This window comes from Megachile rotundata, chromosome 3 (assembly GCF_050947335.1).
Source record: "Megachile rotundata isolate GNS110a chromosome 3, iyMegRotu1, whole genome shotgun sequence".
Classification (NCBI taxonomy): Eukaryota; Metazoa; Arthropoda; class Insecta; order Hymenoptera; family Megachilidae; genus Megachile; species Megachile rotundata.
In genome coordinates, this window is record NC_134985.1 from 7,145,572 (window position 1) to 7,157,781 (window position 12,210).

The 12,210-nt window shown below is 31.4% G+C and overlaps 1 protein-coding gene and 1 non-coding gene across 2 annotated transcripts in view; both read left to right on the plus strand.

Moving 5' to 3' along the window:
* LOC100878568 (uncharacterized) overlaps positions 1-12,210 on the plus strand; it is a 58,495-nt gene that overhangs the window by 43,957 nt on the left and 2,328 nt on the right. Inside the window, exons 3-8 of the mRNA XM_012290954.2 lie at positions 3,558-3,791; positions 4,294-4,466; positions 5,193-5,532; positions 6,311-6,802; positions 8,166-8,396; positions 9,829-10,075. Of these exons, the coding sequence (XP_012146344.2) occupies positions 3,558-3,791; positions 4,294-4,466; positions 5,193-5,532; positions 6,311-6,802; positions 8,166-8,396; positions 9,829-10,075 (1,717 nt within the window). The remainder of the gene's footprint in view (positions 1-3,557; positions 3,792-4,293; positions 4,467-5,192; positions 5,533-6,310; positions 6,803-8,165; positions 8,397-9,828; positions 10,076-12,210) is intronic.
* TRNAL-AAG (transfer RNA leucine (anticodon AAG)) lies at positions 8,807-8,888 on the plus strand. The gene has a single exon. It is a non-coding gene; the product is annotated as a tRNA-Leu (tRNA).

The following is a 12,210-nucleotide window of genomic DNA, read 5'->3' on the forward strand; positions in this document are numbered from 1 at the left end:
ATTCCACGATAATAGCATTGCTGTTAAAAGTATGAAGGATTCATTCGCACAGAGTCCTAAGAAAAACTATAAAGCAACTTTTACCAGTACCCGGAACTGTGAAAGCGATGAATTCTATCATTTTCCTAGAAAGATTCGAAGAGTACCCTGAAAATTACTACAACTGCATCAACGTTACTTTGCGAGGAACGAGAAATGTACTGAATAGAAGTTATGTTCTGTAATAACGATATAAATAATATAAATTTATCTAAACTTCAATAATGTGATCGAAAACAGTACACAGTAATAATTATTACAAAATCGAGTTACAGACTTGTAAAGATTTGAAAACTGTGAGAAATAGTTATAAAAAGATATACCCACATAGTCCTTTTTTGGTGATGTATCTATTATAGTGCATCATTCATGTTTCTAAAGTTTCGAAACTTAATAAAAAAGGTTTGAAGGATTTAAGAATTCAGTTCGAACCCATCCCTAATAATAACCGTGGGACGATTTAGATCGCATCTTTAGAACGACCTCTTCCTAGTAAGAGAAATCGAAGAAGATCCGGGGAAGCAACCATAGCGAAAACAAGCTAACAGTATTCCTTAAGCCTTTGAAAGCTGGATAAATATCGCCACGGTAATCATCTGTTGATGCAACTCTTCTTCCTGGTCGCGACATCGGGTCGTAAGTGAAAGTGAACTCTCTTCGTGTTATCGCACTATAAAATTTGCGGAGGTAGAGATGGAAATCGAACGCAGGCAATGATGAGACGTTCGATTAACTATCGCGATATCCGATAGAAAAATGTCGCGATATGAAGAGATCATATTTTATGAGCAATTCACTTGAACCAGGCTATCTTTCATATAAGGTGAAATGGGGTAAGTTCGTAAACGGGGCAAGTGCGTATACAGATTATTTTTATTACAATATAAGCGAAATTTCTCCATTTAGTATGTTTGTTTCCTTGTTTTGTTTCACTATATCCCCTTTTATATTTCAGCTAAGAGTACTTGTTTGCAGTATAGAGTACTTGCATAATGCAGTAAAAGTGTGCAGTTTCGGGGAAAGTGTAGAGTAGTTGACATTTTAAACAATTTCCTATCAAAATCAAAATGTACAAGGAAAATTAAGGTCTTAGTTAATATTAATTAAATAGTAGTAATTGTGCAAAGCGTTCGATATCGACAGCGTTAAGTATTTACAAAGCAGACTGAAATTACTTACGTTTAAATACCAACTTTACAAAAAACAGTTTCCACTTACCCCACTTCACCTTATTGTTAGTATATGTATAAATCTTATTAGTTCAGTTTTATGTACGTCGTGTCACCATGCAAAAACGACTGAATATTTTTTCATAAAATTTTCCAGAGAGATAAATCTGATGACGTAGATGGTTTTAGAACTGGTTTTGCGCTGATCAAAATTGGAGAAGCAACAAAACCTTCACCTCAATTTCACGTGCGTTTTGGCAACAAAACATGACGTCAGAACAAACAAGTTATTCAACGAGTCAGACTTCAAGAATTAACTGTGACAACAGTTACCAAAGACAACAGTTATTTAAATATTCCAGTCGTTACAAGAAGTAAATCTCATTATTGATATTATCTCTTGTTCAAGAATGAAACATGTGAATTTCCATAATGGGAAGCGGGCAAACCGGCGTGGGTTATCTATTATAAACTTACTTGTGTTTTAAACGTCACGCAAAACGAGACTTCAATAATTCGCTGAGCACACGATATGTAGAGTCTAGGACAAATTTGACTTTGATGTATAATAAAAATATGGCGACCACGAAAGGAGTATTGTCACTGATTGATTTTTAGGGATTTTTGGGAATGGAATTTTGGGGAATAGGAATTTGGAGATGTCGGAGTTTGGAGATTTTGAGATTTTGGAAATTAAAGGTATGGAAAAGTAGGGATTTTGTAGTGAAGGAATTTGGGGACCTAAAAATTTTAGGGTGTATGGATCTGTAATGCTAGAGATTTCGGAACATCGGAATTTGTGATGCTAGAAATTTCGAGATTTGCGGACGTTGACATTTGGGGAGATTTTAAGAACATGAAAATTAAGAAATTTAGGAATTTGTTAGTAGGTAAATTTGGGAATTGGATATTTAGAATTGTATGAATTGGAGAATTTCTAAATTTGGGAATTTGAAAATTTGGGGACTGGGAAATTTATAAATATAAAAATTTGCTAACTTAGAAATGTGGAAATTTAGGTAAATGTTGGAAATTTAGGAAACTTAGAAATGTCGAGATTTGAACATTCGTGATTTCAAAACATTTGAAAATGTAGGAAAACAAAGATTTAAAAACTTGGAAATTTGAACATTTAGAAAACTTCAGAATTTAGGAATTTAGGAGCATAGAGATCCGGAAATTTGAGAATCTAGAAATTTGGAAATTTAGTAATCTGTAAATTTGAAAAGCTGATAATTTGAACATTTGAAAACTTGACAATTTAAACATTTTTAAATTTGAATATTACAAATTTTAACATTTAAAAATTTGGAAATTTGAAAACGTAAATTTAAAATTGACAATGTTGCATGTATTCTTATTTAAAGGAAGTCCATGTTGCACCGGAGTGTACTCTTATATTCCAGTCAACTTTCTATGCACTCGCATAACTTCAAAATGGCGTATTAAATTTCAGTTGGAAATATAAAACTTCCTTTCTTACTTTTATCCTGTGTATTGTGTAACGTAATGTATGCTTATTCTTAGAACTTCATTCTTAAAAGAACAAATTTTACATAACAATTTATTGATAAAATTGATAATTGTTTATTGATATAAAGTTATATTATGTACTAAGGAAGAAATCATATAAAAGAAATATACTAAAATTAATGTACTTCAAAAATCAATAGTATTTGTTTAAAATATATAAACTTTTTTAGGTAATAAATGCAATATTTCTATAAAACATAGAAACACAGGAGAAAATTACTGTAAAAATACTCATAATCTAATTATCATTTTTAATTTATTTATTTACAATTATTAATATCATGAATATATTGTATTCTGTATATTATAGAAAGGATTGTAAAGGTGTCGTTGAAGAAAGTCATTCTTTTACAAGAAGTCAATGCAGAAATAATTAGAATAAAATTATAATTAATTCAATTGCGATGAATATACGTATATAGTTTATTACATTTGAATTGCAGTATGCGTCAAAATGTAATATGATATTACAGAACAAGGGGTCCCTAGATTTATGGACGTTTAAGGTCAACTATATTATTAACTATAACTAAATATTTAAATTGAAAGTAAATTACAAAGATAATTAAATGATATTAAGTAAACCAGTTAATACAATCTTTATTTCAACGAAGTTTAATACATTTTCATAATACCTTAAGAATTTTCATAATTGAAAATAAGAAATTTAAGATCTGTCATCTTCCGTAAAATCTAGAGCTAATATCGATTTATTATTAGTGTTAATATTTATTGTAATTTCATTACATAATAGAAATTATATAATTGACAGTAGAATATTCCCTGGAAAGTACTTAAAGGGAATTTTTGTTACAGGAGACCAGCGAGACGAAGGAGGCGCAGCAAACTCTCGCTGAGCAAACACCTGTTAAGAAAGAGGTAGTACCAGACACCAAGGACATAAAAATCCAGAAAGAAGATGAAAATAATTCGAAGTCAGACAATGAAAACAGCGATCATGACGTTGACGACGATGACTACGATGACGACGAGTTCCCTCCTGTTCACATTAAGCTACCCCTTCAATTCGATTTTGACGAAATTGCAGGCGTGAGTTGATCGATATTACATTCTATAGACAAGCTATAAATATTTTTTATTACAATAGACATAAATATTTAAATATTTGTTTTCAAGCACAAAAATCTTAAGATTTTTGACACAAAAATTTTTAACACAAATAGTTAACTCTTTGGAGCACGGTGGGATTAAAAATGTCCCACTTTGTTGGTGTATGGTGCATGGTAGGACATTTTCAGATCCACAATATTGCATGTTTGGTGGTGCTTTAAAGTTGTACTCTACAACAACAAATTAAACTAAATTATTATTTTTCTATGTTTTCATATTATGTTCCTTCGTTAATGAACCATATTAATATACCAACTTTGTTTAATTTATATAATAAAATACTAGGTCTTATTTTCCGAAATCTGTACCCCAAGGAGTTAATATTAGACTTTAATATTTAATATCATTTTTTTATGTAGAAATGAAATCACTTATTCCCTTATTACTTATCTAAAATATCATTTTGTTTATAATGTTTCAGACTTTGATTCAGGAGGCACGCAGCCGAGTATCTTGCGTGGTTGAAAGACGAAGGGCTGACCAAGTGATGGACGGTGCTAATAACAGTGTGGAGAACAACACTGACTCTCGTTACCAGAGACTGAGCGGAGAGCGCGTCGCCATTTTGTGTGAATCTGGCAATCCTCATCAAGAGTACGTATAATATTCCATAACCGATTTAAAAAATTTTATCTTTTAATAAAAGATTAATTTTTATTAATCTTTTGCATAAGAAAGTATTTTTTCTGTCGACAGATCTCTATGACTTTGTAGATGAGAAGTTTGATGTGTTCTTTTAAAGTTATTTCTTTATTATTTATTGTAGTTATTGTTTTAGTATATTTGTAGACCACATTACGCTAAGTAAATTCAATTAGATAATATTTATTTCAAAGTGTTGTATTAAATCGAATGAGTGTGTCATCTTTCGAGTGCAAAGGGTTAATTACCTTCATTTAACTATTTTATTAAAATTATTCCATGTATTCGTTTCATGAAAGTTATTAATGTAACTGTAATGTATGAGCTACTAGCTTCTTAAATTAAAGCTAAAGTTCTTAAATAGGTTATTTTATAAATGGTATAGTGAAAGTTGTAAATTCTGTTAAGCAATGCATAATATAAGTTTTTCATCGTTTTGCAATCTGTAACTTCTTTTGCAAGATACATATAAATGCCTGAAAGTTAAATTTGCGAATTGCTTTACATTTGATCTTTGCAAACTTGATACAAGTATTTCTCAATATCAGTCTACTTTTACTACAATAAAATTAACTAAAATGATTATCATCCTTTCGTCATAAAAATTCAAAACATCCTAACATTTAATTTAAAGGATTATCAAAAAATATAAAGCTAAAAAGTTTATTTGAATTGCAGACAGCAGGACCAGGAAATGCTTACACCGATCATTATTCCTTTGGGAACCGTTCAAGTACCTCTTCAATCTCAGGAGCCAAATCCAGGTTATCATCAATATCAAATACACACTCAATATCAAGTTCCTGACATGCAACAGTTGCCCCTTAGTGACCCACGTGGACTGAATCACATTCCACCTGGTGTTCTTCCACCGGAATTACGAAACCTTCCTCAAGTTACCATGGAAATGAGACCACCACGAATGGGACCACAGGCCCCCATGATGGGACCACAAAATCCGATGATGGGACCGCAGAACCCTGCGATGGGACCACAGAACCCTGCAATGGGACCACAAGTGAGTTAATATTATTAAAATTGCATATGCTCTTATCTTTGCTCTTACAGAGTAATTTGTTCAAAAAACATAAAACATGAGTTTATACAAAATTAGTAGAATAAAATGGCGAGGTTAAAGCAGAATTATCATTGAATGTTAAGAATGAATTTTAAGACTTTTGTGTTAATTTGAAACTTGTTTTAATCTACTGATACAGACTTTTTGAAATGGCGCCACGTTTAAAGCACTGAAGCTTTGCCATCGCAATAAGTGATTTTGTTTATCTATATAAGAATTATATGGCATATATATTATTTTTTAGATTGCTTTTTATATACAGAATTTCTGAAAAATTAAAATTTATTTATTTTCATGGAATGTGACAACTTCTTGACATCCTTTGGGAATTTACTTCCATGTAGATAATTCATTTAATTGAACAAAACAGTTTACGAAACATGTCAAAACATCTTAGTTTCTCCTCACTTTAAATTAGAGAAATGATTAATATACCTTTGCCGATCTGTATGTTAACTTGTGTTGAGACGAAGAGTAATTGTACGAATGAATTTATATTTCGTCCCTCGTATATTTATTATTGTATTTTATTTTCATTTGAAAAGTAACTGCACATCTATAAACCTATTGCTAATTTCAAATTAAATTTTATTCCAAATTATACAAAAGAGTTTCTTGCCCCCCAAATTAATTTCGGTCGAAACTTGAATGTTGAAATTTGCTTAAAAACCACCTTAATGTTAAAATAATCAATATTAAAATAATATAACTGGTTCAGGTTGAGATCCGTCGAATTCCCATCGAACTGCATCACTACCCAGTGAACCCAATCAGAGGAATGCGACCACCAATGCCCCAGGAGCAACAACAAATGCCCATGATGTATCACCAAGTCGAGCAAGCACCCGGAGCATATAATCAAGAACAGGGTCCAGCAATGATGCCGCCTCCAGCACCACAAGCAGAAGCTCAAATTCACGAACAGAGAGTGATTCCCCACATGCTGATACCGCAAACCGAGCAGCGACCAGCGCAAGTACCGCCTCAAGTACAACCTCAGATGCAACCCCAACCTCAAGCTCAGCCTCAACCTGAACCGCAACCACAGTCTCAGGTTGCTGACAGACAGCGCTCTCCCTTCCAAGGCATTCCATTTGAAATTCGAAGAATCATTCAACAAGTGCCTGTCGAGATCAAGAATATCATTCAACATATCACTGGCGAAGGGAGACCCATCCCTGTACAAGTACCTGAAGGTGCTCGCCGCGAGGTAATTCAATTCAAATTTATTTATTATTATTGCCTTAAATCGTATGAGATTTAATACATTACAGTTAGTTTACAGTAGGTATAGTACAATAGTACATGTACTACAACGCATCAGTACAGCAGTTAGGTTACGTATAAAAGTTAGGTTACATTCATATGTATGTAAATTATACAGAAGTAAATACAAATTAAGAAGTAAGAAAAGAAAATTACAATTGTTCATTAATACTACAATGAACACTTGTATTTTGCTTTTCTTACTTCTTAATTCAATTCCAATGTTTCGTTTGAAAATTGTATGGAGCAAGGACTATACGGGGTGTCTCGTTTAACTCTTTAACCCTTTACAGTATTTTGACGAGCTCGTGACGCAACATTTAATACATTTCAATTTGAAGTTCAAGTCTAATTATAAGTTGTATAGTCAAAGACCGTTGAATACGAAATAGCATAACATTTTGACTTTCTAGTTACTTCAGACTTTTTAGTTACTTCAGACTGACGCACCTGACAAATTAATCATACGGCAAAGGGTTAACTTACAATTTTTTAGGCAGTTGCGTCATTTAAAGTCACATAATTATTGCTAAAATGGGAAAGCAACTAAAGAATGTTAAAATGTTAAGCGCATTTTGTCTTCAGTGAATCTTGATTATGCAGATTTTAATTAGGATTGACCCAAAAAGTCAACTGCAGTGAAAATATGAGGTCGGTTTATTGTATTCCAACTTGGTGTGCGTCACGAGTGTGACACGTTATTGTAGAGTGTAGAGTGTAGACCAAGGATTAAATGTGGACACCGAGTATCTTGTTTAAATATGAAAATATATAGGATGTTTCACACGTAATTTCAGTGGTATTACTCAGTGGTACTAATTGAATTTAGTTGTAGTACTCAGTGGTACTAATATTCTCTGTTTTGCAATAACACGGAGTGGCAAAATTACTGATAAAATTAGGCAAAGCTTTGATAAAAGAACACACTTTTCGACTTTAAATATTTTACAGGTATTTATAATTTAATACCATTGACATTACATACGAAATTTTTACGTTTTCATAATTGAGAAAATACAGAAATCATATTTACAATAGGCATAGCGCGTTTTACAGTTTTAATGAGGCTTCATAAAAATTTCAAAATAAAATACCCTGTATGTTTATTCTTTAACGATATTTTTTAATAGAATTTGTTAAAGGTATTCTCATAAAATTAAGCATTTAATTAACATTCTACAATTTTTAATTTAAAATATCTAGTATTCAACTGAATATAGAAGACAGTGATTAAATTTAACATTATTGGAAGTTAATCATTATTTTTATAGAAGTAATGTTATAAAAATGTCTTAAATTATTTGTAGAACGTTCAAGAATTCAAACCGTTCCCGGAAGGAGCACAACCCATTCCTCTCGGACTTCCACTTCCAGTAGAAGTCCGAAATTTGTTGGAGCATGGAAGCATGGAGAGTCGTCAACGACAGGATAGTTCTAGCGAACAACAGGAAGCCAAATCTTACTCTGGATCGGACGAGGATAGTGAAGAGGAAAGAAACTTCCCAGTACCGGCTGAAATTCGAAACATAATTCACCAGGTGAGAGCACATTATCTACATTTTATCTTTAACCAGTTAACTGTGGCAATCTTTTTGCAAAGCGCGCACCAGTGTGTGTCACGATAATCAAGCGATGACGAGTTAGCTCTCAAAAATTTATGAATCCATCTCAAATCATTTACACTTTTTATTTGTTTATTTCATTTCGTGTTGACCTCTAAACATTTTAAACATATTACAATTTACGAATATAATTTAATTTTCGCCAAAATTACAATTTAAATATCAAATTTGTAACAAAATTTTACGCATGATGGATATAGTTGTCATGACCCGAAATTCTGCCACATCTCCATGACGGATATGGTCGTCAAGCACATCCATGTATAGTATTGTGTAAGTTTAAATGAGAACCGCTGCATCAGCAATTTTTTAGGAGTACATCAAGAGGTAGCGTGGCCGAGCGGTCTAAGGCGCTGGTTTAAGGCACCAGTCTCTTCGGAGGCGTGGGTTCGAATCCCACCGCTGCCAAATTTTTTTTAAATTCATTTTTATTTACTATCTATTCTTTTAATCATACAAAGAATTTCTCATATAATAGCACACCTAAATATTTACAATTTAAGTTAAATATACATGAAAAAATAAGTCAGAAATATAAAATAAAATTCTTTTCTATGCTTCTTCATTTTCAACAAAATTGAATTTAAACATATTTCAAGTATTTATAAAACAGTTTATTTAGAAAATAACAAAATGCATAAATTGTTTTTTAATTCTACTGTTAGCAAATACATATCAATAAATGTAATTTTTAACTCTGATCACGTAGGTGCTTGCATTCGCCATTTTATATGTTACAAACAAATTTTGTTATATCCATCAAGATTGTTTAAATTTAGTTTTGTTTAAAAAGAAAGCTACATATGAATCAATGTTATTCTATATTCTTAACTTATTTTTGTTTATAAATTCTTTTCGCTTGTCTTATGAGGTCAGAAACGCCGTGGATGTACCTTTATTTCTATTATAAAAAGATAAGTTGCTAATACTAGGTTGAAGGTATTGCGTAAATGAAATTAGTTTATAAAAAAGTATAATTCTGTGATTAGAATATTAATCTAATAATTTTATTTAGTTTACTTATACATTAATACAATAATGATTTATTGATTTCCAAAATTATAAAAATTGATTGGAATGCATTCAATGGTCAGTCTGTGTTCACATGTGTAACGGTAATACTTAAAAATTAAACAAAAGGCAGACAAACACACATAAGCTTGTTCAGTTTATACTTTATACATACAGTCGGGGACAAAAATAAGTGGACAATTACTCGAAATAGGAAAAGATGAAGCTTAATCGAATTAACATAACTGTTGTGAACTTTAGTTTTCTTTATTATATATCCTTATAGTATGTACATATTTATATGTGTAGTATAGATCGATTGATTTTTGATTTTCAGGTCGTAGAAGGCAACGCTTTCCCGGTACCAAGATTTGCCCTGCCATTGAGACCTGTCGAATCCTTGGAAATACCAGTGGAAGCTCGTGCTGAAGTTTCTGATGGTCAAATGCCCGAACAAGATCAAGAGCGACAACCGGAGCAACAGCAACACGTGACTCATATGATGATACAACAACAGCATCAACAACAACAACAAGCGCAACAGCAACCACAACAGGAACAAGAAGAGGAGAGTCGTCCGCACTGTAAGTAAAGAATTGCTTTAATTTTTGTAGACTTTTCTTAAGTTTTCGTTTTCGTTTAATATCTTAACCTGTGATTTTCTCAGTAGTTGGGTCATCGTACTTGATAATAACTAATTACTTTAATAGTAAGATAAGAGAGGTTGAGGTTATTATTATAGAAAGGTCATACCTCACTGACTTCAATAACCTTGGAATTTCAAAACAACTTTTCTGTATACATATCATTACTGTTTGGTCTTATAATTAGTTATAATTAGTTTGGTCTTATAATTTCAGAGGTATTCGGAAAAATATTTTCAATGCGGTTATTATTTATAGAAGGGCACACGCTTTTAATAATTCTAATTATTATAATTATTATCACAATCCTCATAATCACTATCACGATCATTATAATCATCATTACAACCATCGTAAACATTATCACAATCACTATCATAATCATTATAATCATCATCACAGTCATCTAAACGTCACCACAATCATCAGAGTCATCATTATCATTATAATCATCATCACAGTCATCTAAACATCATCACAATCATCAGAGTCATCATAATCATTATAAAAATCAGTAAAGACTGGTTTCGATGACCTTGAAATATACGGTGATACCTAAAATCAATGACCTGACCGAATTTTTTTACACATATTTTTTTATTATAACTTTTCAATAAAGCCTTCTAACCATAGGTTAGTATAACATCTTATTTTTGTATATAGAGTATGTTGGTTAGGTTAGTATAATTTAACATTAGGTTAGTATAAGATGTTTGTATAACATCTGATTTTTGCATATAGAATATGTTAATGAAGCTTGGTGGTAAGAAATAAGGACACTCTGCATATTATACTAGAAATGTAAAGTGTAAGTTAAAATGTAAATTTAATTCTCTAAATTCGTGAATTTTTAAATTTTCAAAAATCCCAAAGTATCTGGATTTTTAGATTTCCAAATTTCAGATTCACAAAATTAAATTTTCAAATCATCTTTCAAGATTTCTACGTCTTAAATTTCCTCCCTATCAAGAATAAAAGGAAAAACGTTTTCTTGTCAAATAAAGTACTTCGTTTTATAAGCGCTTGGGAATTGTTCTGCAGTTACAACAAAGTCAAAAAGAGTGGCTTTATAGTGTTACTTTCGAAAATGTTTAAATTACGTTTATTATTCTCAAAATGCTTAGCCATCTAGCGATAGGAGATTGAAACTGTTGAAAGTAAATTTGAAATACCTTCTGAAATGTTGATCTTTATTACTTATTAAACATTAGAATGCTTCAAATAGCAATATTAAACGACTTTGAAGTGTTTTATATGCGATCATAAGTCGAAAAAATATAAATTAGAAAAAAGATGGTTTCCAAAATTTATTTCTATTAGTTCTTATTTTCGCCACTAGATGGCTAAGCACTTTGAAGTCCATGAAATGCAATTTTTTTAATTTGTGACTAAAATGCTTCGAGTTTATTGTAATGTCATTTCTCTAACTTTATCGTGTTTGTAGAATAATTTATAAACATTAACAAATATTTGTTTCGATATTTCTGCGAGCAATCACTAAATGGCGATAGCAATGTAGGAATGGGGCTTCCAAAATGCTTTCAGCTTTCCAAATTAAGTACTTTATAATAAACTATTGTCTTTAATACCTTATTACCAAGGCACCGTGATATTTCTGTTATGAATATAAACTTGAGCGTAAAATTCGATTATACAGAGAAAATCAATTTACATTCCAATGTAGTTCTTAGAATCAGCTTTCTAAAACGTAGAGTACGCAATAAAACAGCTTTCTTTCAAAAATAGACATGCACTTATAAGAATTGCATCATTTATTGATTTGGATAATGTCTTGAAAAGTAGGCATAATAAATTGCCAATGCATAGATATTATTACCGGTTCTAGGGACCTGTTAAAGGGTAAGTACTAAAGGCGACACAGGGCGGTATCTTTGATGTTTGGCAAAGCGCATCCCTTTGACTTGATCATACAAGCGGGAAATTTAAATCAAGTGAATTTAATTTCGACCTCTAATAATTACAAATCTGTCATAAATTTTCTGTATGTAACTAATATTGGCTTTCGAAGTACTCACATCAATTTTACAACATAGAAAGTTGAGTAAGAAAGGCAT